General features: G+C 37.9%; 2 protein-coding genes across 2 annotated transcripts; one reads left to right on the top strand and one right to left on the bottom strand.

Annotated features, from left to right (window-relative positions):
- Positions 1-8,781: 8,781 nt before the first annotated feature.
- Positions 8,782-12,719, top strand: LOC107794571 (cyclin-A1-4-like). The gene is given in 11 exon segments (NM_001325586.1): positions 8,782-9,074; positions 10,025-10,379; positions 10,533-10,666; positions 10,845-10,937; positions 11,074-11,207; positions 11,307-11,382; positions 11,457-11,533; positions 11,617-11,650; positions 11,758-11,907; positions 12,020-12,154; positions 12,303-12,719. Coding segments are annotated over 11 exon segments (1,452 nt in total). The 5' UTR covers positions 8,782-8,882; the 3' UTR covers positions 12,375-12,719.
- On the bottom strand, positions 12,687-15,924 carry LOC107794569 (uncharacterized). The gene is made up of 3 exons (XM_016617063.2): positions 15,921-15,924; positions 15,574-15,793; positions 12,687-14,921 (listed from the first exon to the last, which is right to left on the bottom strand). The coding sequence occupies exons 1-3, from the start codon at positions 15,922-15,924 to the stop codon at positions 12,902-12,904; spliced, it is 2,244 nt and encodes a 747-aa protein (XP_016472549.2). The 3' UTR covers positions 12,687-12,901.
- Between the last annotated feature and the right edge of the window lie 7,241 nt (positions 15,925-23,165).

Here is a 23,165-nt window from a genome sequence, read left to right as displayed (position 1 = left end):
GGTCCATGATGTGGAATGTGGTTTCTAGAGTGACGCCGTCGGCCAGGACGGAGAGTGTGATTTCTCTATATGTTCGTTCAACTGCATTATTAAAACCTCGCCTTCTATTTTGGAAACCTCATTGATGGTGTTCAAGAGGTTGGTGGTGAGGTCGACCACTACCTTCATTCTTTCTTCTCCATTACCTACCATGTCAGATCTGTGTGTACAAGGAAAAAGGAATTTTGCTTTTTTTTTTTGGTTGTAAACTGTGCTAGTTATAGATCTAGAAGAAACTAAAAATTTAACTAGGAAGTCCCTACAGACGAAGCCAAATTGTTTGACCAAGAAATATAATCTCTGGTTAAACTATTAAATTTATATAATGAGCAGAGCTCTCTCCCTCTATTCTCTCGGCGCACGTTATGCTAACGTACACCCATCGGGAATAGACATGGGGAGAAGGAGACTGCCAAAACCACAACTCGTCACTGTTGGAAGTTCTGTAAGTGCAAAGGTTCTAACTGAAACACTAGAAAGAGGCAGTACACAAAAGCTCGCGACACCGCCGGGGAAACCAATTTCCGTCCAGTTCATTGATTGTGAATACACCACAAATACCAAATACAACAGCAAAGCGATTAAACCTAAGTGGGATGTCAGTTGAGGAACACCCATAGTCGGTACCACTAAAGTCATTAGTTGGGGCTCAAACTCAGGTGAATCTGGGAGAAGCATCAAGTGGCAATCAAATAAGATCTCAACTAATTCATAGAGACATACAACATGCATCTTTTGTGGATGGAAATAAACAAACTACAAAGGAAAATCAAGTAACCGACCATCTTGGTTCGTCTAGTAATAAAAACAAATAGGTGGTGGGCATTGAAATAGAAGACCAGGGAAAGCATGAGACTAAAGCAGCAGAAGTAGGAGGACTTAATAGATCATGGGTTAATTTGTTTGCAGGCAATAAAGCTGCTAAGAATGGCATTATCCTGACATATATGACACCAGACATTGTCAATGGCAAGATAGTAGTGAGATTAGATAAGGAGGAGGTCAAGAAGGAAACCATAAAATGGAAGAATGCCCTGATAGTATACATTATCAGTGAGAAACCTGGATATAACTATAAGAAACAGTTTGTGGCTCGCACATGGTGCAATGTGACTGAACCAACTCTTTACCTCCATGAAAAAGGTTACTACATTGTGAAGTTCCAAAATATAGGAGATCTTCGGAAGTTCTGTATGGAGGTCCATATAGCATCAATAGCAGGCCTATGATCTTAAAGCAATGGGCACCAGATTTTGATATATCAAATGAGTTCCTAACAGAAATTCCTTTGTGGGTCACTTTCTCCAAATTGCCAATGAACTGCTGAGGATATATATCTCTTAGTAAAATGGCTGGTGCAATTGGTAAGCCTTTATTTGCATATCAATGTACAGCCAACCAAACCAGAGTATCATATGCTAGGATCCTAATTGAGGTGAATGATACTAAAGAAGTTCCAAGTGATATAACCATGGAAGATCCATCTGGAAGACAATTTCAGCAAGCCATTTTCTATGAATAGAAACCAGAATATTGTGCTGAGTGCCTCAAGCTTGGGCATGATTGTAGCAAAGCCAAGAAAGAAGTACCAAATCAACCACAAAGAGGCAGAAGGTAAAGGAGAGTAGTTGCAACTTGGATACCTAAGGGCACTGTCTCACAAAAGCAGAAAGAGAATACACAGGATCATCCACCACCAAATACTAAAGAGAATAGAGGATCACATCAAGCTCAAGAGTACAATGGCCAGACACAACATGCATATGACACCAACCATCAGAAGACCTGACAATCAGCAAAATAGGTGGTAGGGAGCCCAGGGAAAAAAGCAAAGCTTGCACAAGGAGGAATACAACACAATGATGCAATAGTTGGAGGATATGCTGTGACAATCATGAATGGATTCCAATCATTACAAGTTGTGAAACCTGAGACAGGGAAAGCCAAACCTCCTGATATATGAGGGAAACCACAATATCAATAATGACTTGGTTAATTTGGAATGTTAGGGGACTAAATAAGAGGTACAAATAAAAAGAAATAAAGCAATATCTAAAAGAAAAGTACATAAAAATAGCTGGGCTAGTGGAAACTAAAGTCAAGGAGAAGAATGTTGGGGTTATATCAAAGAGGATTGCACCGGATTAGAAGATAATTAGTAACTACAACAATGCCTATAATGGAAGAATTTGGATTCTGTGGGATGAGAAAGCCTACAATGTGCAAGAAATTGAGAATGATGCTCAATTCATACACTGTTATGTCACAGATACAAAAGTGCCTTTGCTTGTTATATGACAGTAGTGTATGGATATAATAAAATAGAGCAAAGGAAAGACATGTGGAAGAAAATACAGAGTTTGGCACCTGGGAAACAGCCATGGCTGATCAGTGGAGACTTTAATGCTATGCTAACTCCACAAGACAGAATTTTTAAAGTACATGTGACTTTAGCAGATATTCATGACTTTGTAGAATGGTACCATAATCTGTATCTAACTGAAATCCCATGGAGAGGTGAATACATTACTTAGACAAGCAAGCAATAAGGAGATGATAGAGTCAGAAGCAGGCTGGATAGAATACCTAGAAATGATTGCCGGATGATGCAATATGACCACCTTACTGTCAATTATGAAGATCCTTTTATTTTAGACCATTCACCAATGCTATACCATGGAGTATCTGAGTAGGTTGTTGGGTAATCTAAAGCAGAACAAAAACTTTAAATATTATCGCCGATGTGGGAAACTGGCATAACTCACCTTAGCTTTACAGATGACTTGTTGTTATTTGCAAGGGGTGACTTAGATTCTGTACAATAATTGAAAGATTACTTTCTATCTTTTTCTGGTGCTTCAGGGTTACAGGCAAATACTTTTAAAAGTGCAATTTATTTTTGGGGGTGGGTGGGTGGGTGGGTTAAATCAACTGTCCAAACAGCCTTGTTACAGAGAACAGGGTATACTCAAGGGGAGATGCCTTTCAGATACTTGGGGATTCCCTTGGACACAAATAAGCTTATATTGGCACAATGGCTACCTCTCATAGAAAACATCACAACAAAAATATCATCCTGGACAGCCAAGAAATTATCTTTTACTGGGAGAATCCAATTGGTGCAAATAGTGTTATTTGGCATGCAAGCACACTAGGCTCAAATGTTCGTATTACCTGTCAAGGTAGTTAAATTGATTGAGGCATACTGCAGAAGCTATGTGTGGTCAGGAGGTAATGTCATCATAATAAAGGCAATGTTGGCCTGGGACAGAGTATGTCTACCTAAAGCAACTAGAGGCTACAACATTACCAATATACAAGTGTGGAATAAAGCAGCAATAGCAAAGACATTCTGGGATGTTACACATAAGGCAGATAAAATATGGATAAAATGAATTCATCTATACTATATCAAAGGGCAAAACATCTTTGAAATGAATATAAACCAGGCCAGCTGGATGGTAAAGAAGATACTGGGGTAAGGGATGATATAAAGCAAATGCAAAGGCTTACTGTACAGAAAAAAACTATTATCAGATACATCTACAACCAGCTACTAGGGGATCATCCTAAAGTTGAATGGAGGAAGTTGATGTACCATAACAGAGCCAGACCCAAAGCTACCTTTACACTATGGTTGCACTATCATGGGAAGTTTGCTACCACAGACAAACTTCGCAAATGGGGTATCAATGTACAATCAGTTTGTGTGTTATGTCAAGTTTCAGATGAAAGCAGGGATCACCTCTTTGGGGAATGCAGTTTTTCATGAGGATTGTGGAGTAGACTACTACAGTGGCTGCAAATGCAAAATCCAATAGGACAGACATGGACTGAACTCTTCACATGAATAATGCACAAAACTAAAAGGAGAACAACTGCAACAAAGATTATCAAAACGATATATGCAGAGTTCATATATGCAATATGGAAGGAAATAAATAACAGAATTTTCAAAAGAGAAGCTAAAGACCAAGAAAGAATAGTTAGAGAGATAACATGTGTATGTAACATTAGAGGCATGAGCGACATGAGGAACCAGCTACAGAAGTTGATCTTTTAAATATGCAATCCATAGCCTAGCTTTACATGTATAGATTTAGACTGCTGGATAAAAGAACCAATAGGAGGTAGGAGGTAGATTGTTTTGTTTTATTCAGAGTTGCTAGTTGTGTATAGGTATGCTTGTTTTGTAATGTTTTCACTAGTGATTAATATAATATTTTAATTACCAAAAAAAAAATTATATAATGAAGGATTAAATCTAGTTAAGGATAATAACTCTAGATATCAAGTACAGGGATGCACGATAGGAGAGACAGAGTTTGCATATGGTTAATGACAATAAATATGAAAATCCTTTACAACAAGAATTTTAAATGAGATATATCAAGCAATAAATGTTAATAAATGGCATTTATGTAAATAAGGAGAATGATTCACCTGATAATGAGGAGACAAGGAGAATATTCAGCTTGACAACGGTGAATGACAGATAGATCCAAGATTTGTATGAACAATCCTTGGATTTGGTGGAAACGTGAGGAATAATATGAACGAGAATCTTTATAAAAAGGTAGTATTTGTATCCTTTCCAGAGATAGAGAGTCCACTTCTCAATAAGTGTTCTTATCAAATAAAAATTACATACCTCCCTCCCCTTTTCTCTTTTTCTATTTATATGGGACATGTCCCTAGTCAATCCTAAAAGGACAAGTACAGAGAATATTCAATTAAATATCTTATTACAAAAACTAGCCGTTAGTATTATTCTTGATACTTGACCTCGACCGTTATCGACCGCCTGGCCACGAGCCCAACTGTTTACTAGTCGACCTCGGCCACATCATTTTTCGTAATACCACTTCATGCTAAATTCCCTTGGTGCAGATTTTGACCTATACACTCCCAAATTCCAAGCTTTATTTTCACTGTGACTGCACATAACTTGTTTTTTCTTAAAGTAAATGGTAGTTTTACTAGATGAATTTAGCCAACATGAAACCTAGTTAAGTCATGGCCACAACCTACAAGCATTTCAATTTCTACTAACAAAAGAGAAAGGTAACATATATAACGGTGTCTTTCAAAGTCCACATATCGTTACAAAAACTACTAATATCCATTAGATCAACATTGTTGAGCACATGGATTAATTTTTTTTAAAGAAAAGAGGATCTATGATTTCAACAATAGCCCCCAACAAATTATACTTCGAAAGCGTGGGATGAACCACCAATCGACTGTGTACACACTACTGATGCTTGCTCTTTGTGATGCTACTTTAGGTCTTGCAATGGTAATTGGTAAATATGAAAATCATGTCTCTTGGCCAATATTTGGAATTTTTACTTTTGGACATAGGAGAGAAAAAAAAAAAAAAGGAAAGAGAGTGATGGGTTTCTCTCGATTTTGGTATAACACGCCCCAAGTGGGGAGACCCGCATGACGGATTATTAGCTTGGTGATAGAGTACCCTTGATAATTGCTTCATTGTGCCTAGGCGGTAAGAGCTCTTAGCCATATGGATAGTTCAATGTGCCCATTGAGCCTAATCCCGAGATGTGGATCATCTAAGACACATTAGCATGGCTTAATCCTCTTATTTGAACTGTAGTTTGAAACCAAACTCCTTCTCAGGAGGATAAATGGGGCAATTCAAGTGCGATCCAATGTACGTCCCAACTTTTAATTAGCGAGAAAATATTGACCTAGAAAAAGAATGTCAAATGAAAATTTTGCTACTCTTTGAGTGTCAATTCAAATCGTAAGATAGATAATTGTAACATATATTTCTATATTTGTAGATTTCATTCCTTAAGTGCAATTAATAATATCTATGTCTTTAAATGTCATTCTTGTTGGGATATATACTATTAACTATGAGTTTGGTTAGATATAGTATTTATTATTAAGTAATTATTTATTCAGTTTTAATAAAGTTTTAAATAAATCATATATTAGTATGTGTCCTTTGTAATAATTTAGTGTTAGAGTTTAGCTTATACATGGAAGATTAAATCATCGGTTCTTATAAGTATAAAGTTTGAGTTCACAATCTAATGATGGAATTGGACAAACTATCATGGATGATGGTAGCACAAGATTAAATATAATTTATCTTGATTATGGGAATGGTTTAATTCCAACTTCTTGTGCTAGTACATTTTGTATGTATTGAACGGACCAAGCAGAGATAAATATTTTATACTGACTTAATAAAATAAATTCTCTAGCCATTAAATGTACTTATACTCTTAGTCTTGATATAATTATTATTAGCTATGTATATTATTATTGTTTTGATTTATTAAAAGGCGAGATTCTTTCGTGGATTAATATGCCTGATAAATTGGATACATTGGCGAAATAATAGCTAGTTGATAGAATCCATGTCTCGGTTTAGAGATTGATGAAGCACCTTTATGAAAGCTTATAAGTTTTCATGTGTAAACCCGTCCGATGGATTTTGTATCCGACACATAAAATAAGTTAAGCGAAAGTCTGAAGGAAATCATCAATAAATTACTGGATGAATCTTAACACGGGGAGTTAAATAAGATTTACTAGATGAATTTCGAAATTGAATAAGGAGTGCAATTACAGATTTTTAGTAGAATAATTCGTAATTAATTATGATGGATATTAATTTCAAAAATTATAAATTAATTCCATAATTAGAAGCCTTGTTAATTAAATTCTATGGTCTCTGTTGTGCCTAAATAATAGGAAATAAAGGAATCCTTTTTCTGGTGGAAAAGAAAACCTAACAGGTTTTGAAAAAGGGCTTTAATCCTTAATACTTGTGCTATAAATACATGAGGTTTTTTACTTAGAGGGGAAAAAGACAAGGTGGCCAAAATTTTCAGCCTTTTTCCTATAAATTCCGTCCCCACGAAATTACTATTTCCGAATATTATTTGGGTAACACAGTAGAAGACCGTAGAACGTTCGGAGATCGTGATCGTGATCGTGTGAGTGATGGAGATTTCATTGATTTGCTGTGGAATTGGAGACTCACGTGATATGGGAGCTTTGTTCACGTTTCAAGAGGTAACCCGTGAAATCCCATTTATATTAGTCGTCTAGATTACATGTGATTTTGATATTGTGATTACTTCCGCTGCTTATAATAATCTATCAATTCCCACATATGTACTTCATATGTTGTATGTTCCATTTAAAAGCTAGGCCAAACAAGTTCTTCTTTTCAACTCGCAACAGATAGTAGCCTCTCAAGAATAATTTAGAGGAAGAAAAGTATAATTTAATTTTTGAAATAGTTTTAAGGGAAAAAAAATCTCAAAATTCAGGCAACAACAGCCTATTAGCTTCCTTACTGCTTAATAAAATATGAATAAGTAGTAAAATTTAATTAAATCAACTATGTAATCAAGTTTATAAAGTTTCAATCCTAACCTTAGGACTATCATACCAACATAATTACTTAGATAATTCTAAAAAAGATAATGCGTCGACCTTAGGAAAATCAAAACTATTCAACAATGTAGTCAAAGTTTAGGGCCCGCTTATTTAGCTAGCGTTTGGTCATATATTTTTAAATTTATTCTGAAAAATCTAATTTGGGTAAAGTTTGGTTTGAAGATGAAAATGTGTTTGGACATCTGTTATGGGTTAAGTTTGGTTTGTAAAAATATGAAACATAACTCATACCCACAAGTTCTAAAAACTATCACAAATATCCAACAGTACCATTATCAATAACATTCATTATATTATCGCAAACCATAGTCGTGAACATAAATAAATTTGATACAAAATTATCATTTTATAATGAACTACATGATACACTATCAGATGACCAAGAAGACGAAGCAACATCGTTACAAAATAATAAATGATGGGCTCTTTTATAAAATACAAAAGTTTGAGACAATTTTTAAAAAATATAATAGTGATATTGAGCTGGTTTTGGAATTTGGCAAAAATATAGGCAAAATCTGTGGTCAAACATGTGTTTGCCAAATAAAATCGAAGTTTAGTTTGACAAAATTTATGGCCAAACGGGTCCTTAGTAACTTCAGTATTTCACTTTCAAATAATCTTACTTTATTTGCAAGCTGTAGTTTATTTCAAGTTTTTGAAATAGCCGTTTGAAGAGTATTTCAACTCACTTCGTGTGTTAACACATGCTTATTGTAATATCAATTCAAATGTTATGACATGGACTAAACTCACATATTTGAATGAGCCTTTAAGACACTAACTCAATTTCATTCCTTATTTGTAGCAATTTATTTTGAATGTTATAATCTGTCATGTAATCAAGACTGCAGTATTTGAATTTTTTTGAAAAAAATCCCTTTTTTTCTGTTTGTATTTGGCTTTATTATAACAAGTTCAACTTGGATAATAGTGAAAAACAAAGGGGAAGCGTGAGCTTTTTTCTGGCTGCACTAAAGTCAAGACAGATTTACAAAAGGACCTTCAAATTCGAATTCAAAATTACTCAATTAAAACGACAGCTCGGTCATCACCCGCTTACCCTTTTGCCTTCACCTGATTGGTCATTCACAGTTTCATTTGAAAATCGAATTCAAACAGAAGATCCTCAGTGGGCCCAGTCCTTGTCCGCTCCTAACGAATACCTTAAGTCAATCCAACGGCCCAGATCTTCCTTCATTTCAAATCACCCTTTTTCCCCGCCTAGCACCATATATTATTCGTTTATTTATTGACTTTATTTATATATCAGTTCACAATTTACACACACATACTTGTAACAGCTTTCTTCTTTCTTCTTCGTTACTTGATGAAACGTTGTTGATAATAGACCCTAGTTTTTCTACATAATTACGGTTGCTACCATTTCGTAGGAGGAAATGGCGACGACCCAGAATAGACGTTCGTCAGTTTCGAGTGCGACGGCAAAGAGGCAAGCGATGACGGCTAATTCGTCGTTGGAGAATAATAATCATGGGAAATTGGTGGCCAAGAAACGACCAGCCCTCACTAATATCAGTAATCATACAACTGCCTCCGCTCGTAACTCGCTCTCTCACTCCTCCAAACTCGTACGTTTTTTCCCTTTTTTCTTCTCTATTCAATTTTCCACTGTAAATTTTGTAGCATTTAGAACTTGTTAATTATGTGGAATTTTATCTCTAGGAAAAAAATAGTTCATTTTGCTCTTTTTCCAGTGATATTTCTTCTTTGTGTTTTTGAAACTAGTTTGATGGTTCTTTTGCTTTTTCATTCATTACAGTTATTTATGGAATTTTTGGAGGGGTTTTCTTGATAAATTTTTATGTGTACCTGGGCTTCGAAACCCACCCCCCCCCCCCCCCCCCCCCCACGCCCACCCACCCAAAAAAAAAAAAGAAGAAGTAGAAGTAGAAAGATTGAACATTTTGCTTTGAGGATCATGAAAAAGATTTGACGGTCTTGGATATGAGAGGATTGCGGGATTTATTTTTTTGTCAAGATTTTGATATTCAGATATTGAAATTCTTTGTTTATTGACTTCCCTTATATAACCAAGTTCCCTGTTTTTAGCAGGAAATGCGTCAGTTCGGTTTCTTTGAAAAAAAAAAAAGATCAAGTAAATTGACTTGTGGGTGGATTAAAAAAAAAAAACTATTTTGGAATAAAATATTCTATTTTTGGTAAAAAAGCATTCTGAATGGAAAATTTTGAAACATCTTCCCCAAATCCTGCTTCTTGTCTCATTTTGTTTATCTGCCTACTTTGCTTTTTGAACATTTGAAGAAATTTCTAGTGTTCATGTTAATTAGGCTGAAGAAAAGTTTCTGGTTTTTCACATGAATTGTTTAGCATATCATCAGAGGTGAAGGTTTTCAAGGATTTTATAATTGTTCTTAATTTGTTACGAACATATTTGTTTTTTTAACAAATGAGCAGTTAATTTTGATTGGATAAACCTTTTATTTAATAAGGTGTTTAAATGTTTCTTGAAAAAGATCCGAAGTTGTGGCTAACTTTGAATTATTTTTGGCTTTTGAAGGCACCATGTACATCCAAGGCTGTAAGCATTAAGAAGAGCAATAGTAATGCAGCTTCCTCAGTTCTGCCAACATCCTCCTTTGTCAAACCAATCAGCAAAACTGTGTCTATTCCAAGAAGTGATGCAGCTATCCCTAAGATCACTGCCATTCCTCTTCCTGCTACTTGCAGCATGGACATTTCTCCATCTCACTCGGACGGATCATTGGTCTCCATGGATGAAACTATGTCCACTTCTGACTCACTGAGAAGTCCGGATGTTGAGTACATTGACGACAACCAAACAGCTGCATTCGATTCCATTGAGAAGAAGGCGTTTAGCACCCTCTACATCTCAGAAGATGTCAAAGCAGCAGGTTGTGTTTTGATAACTTTAACACTGTATTTTACCTTGTTGTTGTCACTCTTTCATTGGTTGTGAAATGGATATGTCCTTGATCAAACATTTTATTTCAACTATTTTTTTGATTTATTTAATCAATTTATCTGTTTTTTGTACCGTCAAACAGATATATGCAAGAGAGATGTACTCGTGGATATGGAATCAGGGGATAAAATTGCCAACATTGATAACAATCTTGTTGATCCACAATTATGTGCTACAATGGCCTGTGACATATACAAACACTTGAGAGCCACAGAGGTATAAAGATGTTTATATATCTCTCTTAAATTGGATGTTACTGCCAACTTTAACCACTTACTACATTGAAAGCTTTAGATTTTCCGTTTAAACTATAACCAAATTGATGTTTTAGAAGTATCGACATTTGCTTCAATTTGTCATGTATGTTAATGTTAGCTTTTGGTCGTTGTACTAGGTAAAGAAAAGGCCTTCCACAGATTTCATGGAGAAAGTTCAGAAGGACATCAACGCTAGCATGCGTGCTATTTTGATTGACTGGCTTGTTGAGGTAAACTTGTAATGTCTTTCTTCTCACATATTGTCCCTGCCAATATCAAAGTGCTGGAACTTATGACTTAATTATGTCGATGAAGATCAGCAACTCCTGAGTTTGATGTAGAATATGTTGCCACCACTATGTATAGGTTGCCGAGGAATACAGGCTTGTCCCGGACACATTGTATCTGACTGTTAACTACATTGATCGATATCTCTCCGGCAATTTGATGGACAGGCAACGACTACAGTTGCTTGGAGTAGCTTGCATGATGATCGCATCGTAAGAAACTACCCTTCTTACTTTCTCAAATGTACCAAACATTTCTGGAAGAAAATGCTGTAAGACTAATGCATTAATACGGTAAATGCTATATTGCAGCAAATATGAGGAGATCTGTGCGCCTCAAGTAGAAGAGTTCTGCTACATCACAGACAACACTTACTTCAAGGAGGAGGTACATGATTTTGATTTACAGGACTATGCAGTTTCTAAACATTGCAATGGCACTAAGCATTATGTATTATGCAGGTTTTACAAATGGAGTCTACCGTTTTAAATTACTTGAAGTTTGAAATGACAGCCCCAACAGCCAAATGTTTTCTGAGGTCACTGTTTAATATTTTACCATTACCCAGTAGTTGCTTTTAAGTACGATGATTTAGGCACTTATCATTGACATATATTTCAGGAGGTTCGTTCGTGCTGCTCAAGGACTTAATGAGGTAATGTCTTCACATAAGGTTTATAGTTCTCCAACATATTTTATATAGGAAACAAAAAAAGAAAAAGCACTTTTGAGTTCACAATTAACACTTTTAATCTTGTACAGGTTCTGTCACTGCAGTTGGAACACTTGGCCAGCTACATAGCAGAACTCTCTCTTTTAGAGTACAACATGCTTTGTTATGCTCCATCAGTCATTGCTGCTTCTGCAATTTTCTTAGCCAAATATATTCTTCTCCCCTCAAAGAAACCTTGGGTATGTAGGAATTACCATTGACAATCATGTAAATGGTTATAATGTATTCTCCCTTCTTTTAACAAAACGTATTATCTTTATAAAATTTGACTTTTGTAATCTCCTAATACAGAACTCTACCTTGAGGCATTATACTCTGTATCAACCCTCTGATCTACGAGACTGTGTCGTGGCACTACATAGCCTTTGTTGCAACAACAACAATTCTAGTTTACCAGCAATCAGGGAAAAATACAGCCAGCACAAGGTAATCTCTTATTCTGAATGCTCAGCAAGCAGTTTAAAATAAGTGTTTCGATTAAAAAATATAAGTGGAATGAAGTCCTAACATATGGTAGGCATCTGCATCCAATTGGTCCTGATTTTATTCTAATATATATGATTTTTTGAAACAGTACAAATTTGTTGCAAAGAAGTATTGCCCTCCAACAATACCTGTAGAGTTCTTCCAGAACATAAGCTGCTAAGCATAGAGATACAAGAGGAGGCATCAACTTCAATCTTCCATTTCTCTGTTGGATTCAATTCAAGGCATTGCATCTTCATTTCAACGATGCTTCGTTCGTCACAAATCAAGCTATCAACTCCTCTTTGCATGGCCATAGCAGAGCATCTGTGTTGATACTTCATTTAACATTGACTTTGCAGGATTAATCCCTTTTTTTGGGTTAAATAGCCTTATTACCCTACTTTTCTTTTCTAGTTTAGATTCTCTCGTCAGTGTGTGTACAGAAGAGCTCCCTTAACTCAGGAACTATTGCAGTTTAAGCCAATTAGAGTTGAGATAATAACAATAATTCATTTCCAAGCAAGTTGAAATCGTATATACAAATTCTCACTGTCCATGCCAAATCAGGGTTGAGAATAACCATTCATTTTCAACTGACCAAAATCATGATATCTCATCCGGTTAGGTGAAGGTGTGGTAAAACACATAAATACAGACAGTGTGATCATTTATTTTACAGCTATAGTACATACACAAAAGGGACACTCACTGAGCACACTCAATCTTGACAAGGGATGCAGGAACTAAACTAACATTAGGCCTAACATTAAGCCAGTGACAATCTTCAAAAGAACAAGGAGATCCACCGTTAGGCCATTCAACATCCACAGGTTTCATCAAAGTGGTGCCCCAAGCAGGGGTCCCATCCTCGTATGAATTGTGAGTCAATCTCCGAATTTCTGAGCCGTCTGATTTTATCACAAAGATATCACCATATGGCTGATAATGATGAGGGTTCGAGATTGGCTCAGCGGATACGGCCGCGTAGTCAGAAGTAAACACTATATACTTCCCATCCGGACTGAAGTACGGGTGGTTAGTCCGCCCACCCATACCACTCTGGATCACCTTCCGGAGCCCCGTTCCATTCGGGTGAACCATAAACATCTCGAAACTACCCGACCCGGGATTCTCTCGATCAGATGCAAACGCAATCCAATCACCATCGGGTGACCAGTTACACATGGTATCTGTCCACGAACCCTCCGTGAGTCGATAAAGCCCGCCCGCCTCACCTTCCAAAGCATCCATAACGTACAAGTTCTTGTGACCCGACCGCCCGGACCGGAAAACAATCCATTTTCCATCGGGTGAAGGCGATGGAAACGCATTATTCTGCCCTCCTGTTGTCAATTGTTTGTAACTTAGGTCCTTATCGTCAACATTAATGGAAATAACATCAACTTCCGTTTTTTCACTAGCAAATGTGGGCCCAACGCTAGTGTAAACTACTCCTTTTCTTTTCGGGTCCCACGCTGTGGAAAAAGCCATTCTTGTTGAAACTTGACGCAAACCCGAACCGTCATAGTTTACCACATATAAACCCGGCAACTTCACATAAGCTATCCGGTCACCACTCGGTGAAAATGACGGAAATGACCCGTCGACTCGAAACAAAGAAATCCCGGGTATCGGGTTTTTAAGATGCTCGAGTAACAGTGTATCACTCCCTCTTCCGTTGCCAGTACCTCTACATTTATGGTACCCGACCCACGAGGAATCGGGTGCGAAGAAGGGGTTCAAATGATGGGCATGAGTAGAAACGGGTCGGGTTATTTCTGTAAAGTTCTTCAAAACGACGTCGAATAGCTCAATATGCCGATATTCTGAACCTGCTCTTCTAGTAGCTACGGCAATGAGATTCTTATTAACAGTAGAAGCTGCTGGTGTGAACGCGTGCAAACCAGGTGGGGTGACTCGGTGAGTCGATACCGACTCAACGCCGAGCTGACCAGCTTTCGGAAGAACAGCCTTGAACACACTCCACCACCCATCATCACACTTTCTGTGAAAATAAAGAGTAAAATCATCAGCCCAAGCGGGCCACCCGCCGTGCTCCACCACCTTGACCCGCCCCGACCCGTCACGAGTTAGGAACACGTAGATATCCGTGTCAAGCTCCTGAACCTCCCCAGCCCAACCCTTCTTCCCGTACGACGCCACCGCCGTCCAAACGCCCGACGGAGACACTGCTGGGCTAAAATCAGCAACTCCTTTAGGGGTTAACCTCCGCGTCGACCCGGAATTCAATTGGGTCGAGTACACCGCGGCCCAGCTCGTCCGAGGCACACCCGGGTCCTCATGAGTCGACACGTATATCAATGACTCCCCCACTAAACTTGGCTTATCTTTCAAAGAAACATGAGCACCCACCAAAGGAACCTGAACTCGAGTCCACTCAGTCCGGGTTGGAAACTCAAGTATAGCTCTCCGAGGAGTACCGTGAAACACAACGTCGTAAAAAATATGGTGAGTGCCGTTCCGTTCAGTCACGTAGATAAGATGAAACGGCGGTGTTTCGTTGTTGAGGGAATGATTGGGTAGGCACGAAACCAGGGAAGGTGGTAGGGTTGCGGGGAAGTAGCCGTTAAAGTTAACGGAATTGCCGTCCGTCAACTGCAGTTCGTTGGATTCAGTTGGCGAGTATATCGGAAGAGCGAAGATGTCAAAAGCATAGCTTGATCTCCCCAAGGTAGTGAATATGATGCTGGTGTTGGCGTTGAGGCTATATCATGGGCTGCAGAAGCAGGGGATAATAATAAGGTTAACACCAAGCTGAGAAGGAAGAAGAAGATGATCGGGGAGAGGTATTGTGTGGATTTCATTTTTGATTTATTTGTGGGAAAATCCGAGCAGCTGAATGGTTTTATGTATGTATGTGAAATTGCAGTGAATAGCGAGTGATTAATGATTTTGTAAGAGATGACGATTTGACTTGACATAAAGATCAACTTTCGTACTAACTTATAAAAAATCTTTAGCGGATGGCTCCCTGATCACTTAAATTTGTCGGATGTTTAAAAATCGATACATAAACTTTTTATTTTCTTATTTGAACACTCGAACTTATTTTTTCTGTAACTAATAAACACATCTGACAAGAGACCATGCGTGCGTGTATTACACATACATATATATGTCCATCCAGTCATAAAATGATCAATGAATGTCTTACACGTCAAGGGCGCGAAACCCTAACCCTGGTCCCCTCTTTTCATTCCATAGACCGACCCCCTCCTCTCATTTTAACCACTCTCTGACCAAACCCTCCCCTGTTCATTCTAGAAATTAGAATTTTGATGATCAGAGAAGGTGAAAAGAATCGGGAAAGTGAGGGGATCATATGTAAGGCCCATAGGCCATCATAGTAAGCACACAATAGGCCATCATATGTAAGGCCCTTCTCGCCATTGATGAACTCTCCATAAGTTCGAAAAACCTCGTCGAGAATGGGACTGATCTGCTCATCGCTGAATTTGACCCTAGGGTTTACAGCAACCGCCAAAGCTGTCATTTCCTTGCGGGCATCAAAATTCTGGAAGATTCTTTTTACCTTCTCCGATCGCTGAATTCCAGAATCTTTCAGATTCTTTTCACCTTCTCCAACATTCAAATTGGACTTGTTTATGGTGGTGGATATGGCGTGAGGTCAGCCGTGCTGGATGAACTTCCAAAATCGATCATAATCACTCACCCCTTTTCAAAATCGATCATAATCACTCACCCATTTTTTTAATTTTCATTTATTATCTGTTAATCTTGTTCTAATCGAGCTTCGTTTGGTCCAAGTAATGCAAAACTTAGCTTCAACTCCACAATGACAAAATATACAACTTTCCATCATTTTCACGGTCTGAAAAAAGAAAAAAAAAAAAATGGAGCTTCAGATTTTAAAAAATGAAGGAAGAGGGTATTTCAGAAGGAATGAATAAGAAGACACTTAAATACAACCCATTTTGTACTGTTGGGCGTTGGGAAGGGGGCTTTCACACTCATGTGCGTCGTGTTCCTCACGCGGCCTACTGATTAGGACCAACTGACGTCACATGGGCATGGTCAATGGTCAAATGTGTTTATTAATTTCGGAAAAAATGAGTTCGAGTGTTCAAATGGAAAAGTCAAAAGTTTATGTATCGGCTTTTAAAACCCCGTCAAGTTTAAGTGGCTAGAAAACCATTCCGCCAAAATCTTTTACTTATATTCATTCGTTTTTGCTTTTTTGTCTTACTTATGTTGATATTTTATCTTATTTCTTATTTATATTATGTGAACATATCCTTTTTAGTTTTTGCCAGGAAGAATGATCCCTTTTCATATTTGAAAATAATTTACTTTTATAAAATGATTTATATATACTTTATTTTACACAATAAATTCAAAAATCATCTTTTTTTTCTTAAATCCAATTAAATAGATTCACTTAAACTAAAATGGAGAGAGTATTTCCTTATGTTTGTCTTAAAGGAATATATCTACTTTGTAAATTTTTTAAATGCAATATGCTTTCTAAAAGTTAAAGAAACTCATTTTCTTATACACAAATATCTTATACGAAAAATCACGTTCACTCAAAAATGTATATAATACTCTCTCCGATCTTTTTTAATTAATTGTTTTTTGTCTTTTTTTCGGTCCACAATATTTTATTTTTTAGATATCAAGAAGGAGGTGAACCCTAGCTCAAATAAATCTCATAAAGGGAACATTGTGTCTCACATCAAGAAAGTAACCCCTACGCTCCGCTATGTACCTAAAAAGAAGAAAAAGGAGGGCGAATCGTCCAATATCCAAACCAATATTCTAAGGGAATTAACTCTTCCGATCAAACGAATTGAGGCAGTAAATCTATCCTCAATGCTACTTGGAGGGTTTGTGGCCTAAAATTATTCTCAGAATGTGGCGCTCCCTACAAAGCATACAAATGAAGGCTTTGATCCTAATGCTTACATGCTATTTGCAAAAGCTGGATATAATCCCAATGAGCCGTCAAAATTAGGGAAGCTCCCGTTAGAAGCTTCTACAAGGCAACCACGTGAAGGTCTGGGATACAAGAAACCTCCACTAGTTCGCATCTCCATAAGAAGGTCAAGTAATAATTATATAAATATAGAAGATGAATCTACTGCTTCTAACAGACCTTCAATCTTTGATCGACTTAGAAAGCCAACTATGAGGACTTCCGTATTTGAGAGATTGGGTCCATTAAAGAAGGGGAACAAGTTCCAAAGAAATTATCAAAATACAAGAGCACCCGTTTCGCCCAAAATTCAGAAGATCTCTAAGGATTTTCAAAGTCTGGTTCCTTCTAGAATGAGGCGACAGACGAAACTCATGGTTTTGTGGGATGAGGTACTGAACGTAAATCCATATACTGTGGTCTACACTAAGGAACGTAATGAAGACGAAGAAAGTATAGGTTCTTCGTATCACGTTACTGCCCAATGAGAGCATGATGTTTCATCTCTAATGGAGGATGCTGAGAAAGTTGAGGACGTTTCACCGTGTTATCACATATCCTTCAACGATGGGGATCCTCAATAAGATAAAGATGCAAAAGATGCTCCACCTGAACTTGAAGAAGAGGTGAAGACAACAGTCCTTAAAAGAAGTTAACCTTGGCACTGATGAAGAACCAAGACTCACCTACCTAAGTGTTTTACTAGAAGTTGATGAAGAAAACACTTATATTGAGTTACTCAAGGAGTTTAGAGATGTCTTTGCTTGGAGTTACAAAGATATGCCTGGCTTGGACCCTAAAATAGCAGTCCATCACCTTGCAGTTAAGAATGACACTCGTCCTGTTAAGCAAGCTCAAAAGCGCTTTAGGCCGGACTTGGTTCCCCTGATTGAAATCGAAGTTAACAAACTCATTGAAGCTAGATTTATTCGTGAAGTTAAATACCCAACATGGGTTTCAAGTATTGTCCCTGTAAGGAAGAAGAATGACCAGATTTGAGTGTGCGTTGACTTCAGGGATCTCAACAATGCGTGTCCCAAAGATGAGTTCCTGCTTCCTATTCCAGAGCTAATGATCGATGCTACTACTGGGTATGAGGCAATGTCATTTATGGATGGTTCGTCGGGCTATAACCAAATTCGCATGTCACCAAAAGATGAGAGCTTACTGCATTCCGCACCCCCAATGGTGTTTATTGTTACAGGGTAACGCCTTTTGGCTTGAAGAACGCTGGTGCTACTTATCAAGGGCTATGCAGAATATTTTAGATGACCTTCTCCACAAAAAATATCGAATGCTATGTGGACGACTTGGTGGTAAAATCAAGAAAGAGGGGAGACCACTTGAAAGACTTGAGAATTGTGTTTGAGTTACTCTGGAGGTACCAACTTAGGATGAATCCATTGAAATGCACCTTTGGAGTTACTTCCGGAAAGTTCCTTGGTTTCATTATCCTGCATCGAGGGATTGAAATTGATCAAGCCAAAGTAGATGCAATCTTGAAAATGCCTGAGCCTCGGGATATTCATGAATTGAAAAGTCTGTAAAAGCTAGTGTACCTTAGGAGATTCATCTCAAACGTAGCTGGGAGGTGCCAACCATTCAGTCGCCTCATGAATAAAGGCGTTCCTTTCAAGTGGGATCAAGCTTGCAGCAATGCTTTTGAAAGTATTAAAAATTACTTGATGAAGCCTCCAGTTTTGGCAGCCCCTATACCTAGAAAACTGTTGATACTATACATTTCGGCACAAGAAAGGTCTGTTGGAGCGTTGTTGGCCCAAGAAAATAGTGAAGTGAAAAAAAATTCCCTTTACTACTTAAGCAGGATGATAGCACCAAATGAGCTAAATTATTTGCCAATTGGAAAGTTATGTTTGACGCTAGTCTTCTCAATCCAATAGTTGAAGCACCTCTTTCAAGCTCATGTCGTTCGTCTTGTTTCTAGAGCAAATCTCATCAAGTTCGTGATGTCAAAACCTATCCTTAGTGATCGACTAGCAAGGTGGTACCTCCCGTTTCAACAATTTAAAATTTTGTACATCCCTCAGAAGACTATAAAAGGACAAACATTAGCACGCCTTTTGGCAGATTACCCTATACCAGCTGATTGGGAGCTAACTGACGAACTACCTAATGAGGACGCAATGGTCATTGAAGTTCAACCTCCGTGGAAGATGTACTTTGATGGTGCTGTACATTGTGGATGAGCTAGTGCTGGCGTAGTATTTGTGACTTCTCAAGGTGAGGTTCTGCCGTACTCCTTTGCGTTGACGCAACTCTGCTCCAACAACGTTGCTGAATATCAAGTATTAATACTTGGGTTGAAATGACTGTCGAAATAAAGCAGTTGCAATTACATGTCTTTGGTGACTCTCAGTTAATGATCAACCAACTTTTAGGTAGTTACGAGGTCAAGAAACCTGAACTACGCCCATATCATGATTATGCTAAAAATTTAATGGGGTAGGTCGGCGACGTGACTATTCAACATATGCTTAGGAAAGAAAACAAGAAGGCTGATGCTTTAGCTGCCCTAGCTTCATCGTTAACCCTACCTGATCAAGCACAAGTTATAATCTGCCAAAAATGGGTAGTACCACCACCAAATGAGGGGATAAGTGAAGAAAATGAACTCGAGCATCTGGTTGCGGTTTCTGATGCTGAGAAGGAAGAATGGTGACAACTAATTATCGACTACTTAAGCTATGGGATACTTCCAGAAAATCCGAGGAGAAGGACTGAAATCCCTCGTCGTGCACCTCGTTTACTTTACTACAAAGATACTTTATACAAAAGATCCTTTGAGGGAGTACTCTCATGATTCTTAGGGGAAGATGAAGCACTCCAAGCTTTGCAAGAAGCACATTATGGGGTATGTGGGTCACACCAGCCTGGACCAAAGCTCCACTTCCATATAAAAATGATGGAATATTATTGGCCAGCGATGGTAAAAGATTGCTTGGACTACGCTCGAAGATGCAAGGCTTGCCAATTCCATGCTAATTTATTCATCAGCCTACTGAAGTGTTACATCCGACTGTTGCATCATGTCCATTTGATGCTTGGGGACTATATGTTGTTGGACCATTGCCAAAATCCTCTGGTGGATACTTATACATCTTGGTTGCAACTGACTTCTTCTCAAAATGGGTCGAAGCTGTTGCTCTTAAGGAAGTAAAGAAGGAAAATGTTGCAAGTTTCATCCGGGTAAACATAAGTTATCTCTTTGGCATTCCCCATTACATAATAACGGATAATGGCTATCCATTCGATAATAGGTTGATGAACAAGATTTGTTATTTCTTTGGCTTCAAGCAACGTAACTCTTTTATGTACAGTGATTCCATCAATGGTCTAGCTGAGGCATTCAACAAGACTCTATGAAACTTGTTAAAGAAAATTATCTTCAAATCCAAACGAGATTGGCATGACCGTATGGAAGAAGCTCTGTGGTCATATAGGAAAACTCACCACATGCCAACATAAGCGACCCCTTATTCACTCGTCTATAGAGTCAAAGCTGTTTTGCCACTCGAGCTCTAAATACCTTCATTATGATTAGCTATTCAAGAAAGGATCACTGATAAAAAAAATGCTCGACTTCGATTAGCAGAGTTGGAGGCTCTTGATGAGAAGAGGTTGGAAGCTCAACAAAGTCTTGAATGTTATCAGGCTCGATTGTCTCGCGCCTTCAATAAAAGAGTTCGACCAAGATCCTTTCAAGTGGGATATTAAGTCCTTGCCATACAAAGACCCATTATTACTTCCCATAAACCTGTAGGGAAGTTCACTTCAAAATGTATGGGCCATATGTCATGCAAGAAGCTTATTCAAGTGGGGCTTACAAGCTGGTTGATGCAGATGGCATAAGAATCGGCCTTATCAATGGCAAGTTCTTAAAGAAGTATTACCCTTGAAGTTGCAACGCTTCTAGACGTACGAGCCTAAACTACATGTCATGAAGCTTTTCAAATTTGAGCAAAATCTTCAGGTTGCAAAGCTCCTCAAAATACGAGCTTAAATTGCAAATCTTTATGCTCCTTAATGCAAGAGCATAAACTGCATGTTACTCCTGACTCGCAAGAGTATAAATTGTGTACGACCCAAAAAAAAGTCCGCTAGATTGAAAACCTTGAAAGAGGCGTTCTAGGCAATAGTTAGGACATAAAAAAAAATAATTTACCCATTCTGAACTACAGTATGACTTGATCCTCTTCACCGTGGTATGTAGGCAGCTTAGAGTTTCATTCTAAGTTCAGTCGCATGAGTTCAAAAGATACATAGTGCCCCAATTGTTGTTCGAATGAAGTACGATGGAATGTAATACATTCAATCAGCACTTGAAAATCGAGTTGAGATACCATTCTTCTGTTAAACTTTGGATCCCATTTGATTTAAAGGGGGCAAAGCCGCTATGGTAAATTAATGTCTTCAATGAAATGATTATAGTCTTTTAGGAGACTAAAAAGTATTTGCATTGAAGTCTGGGGTTCACTATGTACTCATGTTCGCCAAATCCTCGAATTCGTCGGTCTTCGAGTTCGCCGCTCTTCAAGTTGAAATATTTAAGCCTCCAAGTCTTCAAGTTGAAGTCTTCAAGTCTATCAGTCTTCAAGTTTAAGTCCTCGAACTCGCCGGTCTTCAAGTTGAAGTCTTCAAGTCTGCTAATTTTTCAAGCAGATGTTTAAAAATCCACCACTTTTCAGGTTGAAGCGTCAAAATCCGCCGAATCTTCAAGTCCATCAAATATTCAAGTTTGTTGGTATTCAAGTTGAAGTCTGTAAAGTTCGCCAAATCTTCTAAGTTCGCCAAGTGTTTAAGTCGATGTCGTCAAGTCTACCAAGTCTTCGAGTTGAAGCTTTCTAATTTTCCAATCTTAAGGTAGACATTTAAGTCCCTTTGCACCTTAAGATGACATCTTTATAGATTTGTCCTTCTATATGCTGCCATGGATTTGTCCTCCCATATGATGTTGATGATTGGTCCATCTATTTGTTACCATGAACTTGTACTTCGATATGCCGTATGAACCTTTGCGCCCTGAAATGACCTTCGATTTTTGGGCGAGGATAAGTTTTCATTCCTTCACCCTCTAAGAGTAATCTTTCCGATATTCGGACCACCTTGAGAGTAATCTCTCCAACATTCGAGCGGTGATGAGTATCCATTCCTTCATGAGAGTAATCTTTCCGATATTCGGGCAGGGATGCGTATCCATCCATTCACACCTTCAGAGTAATCTATTCAATATTCGAACCACCTTGAGAATAATCTCTCCGATATTTGAGCAAGGAGGAGTATCCATCCCTTCACACCATGAGAGTAATCTCTCCGATATACGGGTGGGGATGAGTATTCATCATTTCGCACCTTGAGAGTAATCTCTCCGATATTCGGACGGAGATAAATACAAATTCTTTCACACCATAAGATTGTCTTCTTCATATGTAGATCATCTCATTAAACAAAAACATATCCTTCTCTTTTGACCTTAAAAAAAAAAAAAAGAACAAACAAAGAAAACGCAGGAGAAAAGAAGTAAAAATTAACCTTCTCATTACTGCTTTTCAGAGCAGCTTGGAAGAACCAAAGATTAATGCTCAAACTACATGAGGATAAGGGGTTTATATAGATTCCGTGGTACGACTATTTGAAGATGAATGGCGATGTGGGACTAGTAATAGTTAGATAGAGTCCAACAAGAATTTGGTATTCTAATTGAACTAGGAGGACAAGCTACTGGCGGCTGAAAAATATGTTTTCAACTTGGACTCTGTGTCATTGTCTCCTAGAAAACTTGACTTGCAAATGCATCGTGCAATTCGAGTGATCAGAGAGAGCTAATTCGAGCAGATCTTAGTGGGCTCACGTGAATTTTAATGGAGATTCTCAAATTTTTATATTTTGATTCTTATCAATTTGTATCCTAGAACACGTTTTTATGTGAAGATCAATTAGATATTTGCATGAAATGTGTAAAGCAAAGTAAAGACATTTATTACATGAATACTT

This window comes from Nicotiana tabacum, chromosome 12 (genome assembly GCF_000715075.1).
Source record: "Nicotiana tabacum cultivar K326 chromosome 12, ASM71507v2, whole genome shotgun sequence".
Lineage (NCBI taxonomy): Eukaryota > Viridiplantae > Streptophyta > Magnoliopsida > Solanales > Solanaceae > Nicotiana > Nicotiana tabacum.
Note: the sequence above shows the minus strand (reverse complement) of the source record. Positions and strands in the feature narration are given on the sequence as shown.

Bases quoted from the DNA above. Each gene is read 5' to 3' on its own strand.
- LOC107794569 (XM_016617063.2), bottom strand. The intron at 14,922-15,573 runs GTGTGCTTACTA...CCCATGATATAG, and splicing joins CTTACATATGATGGCCTATT to CCTCAACGCCAACACCAGCA.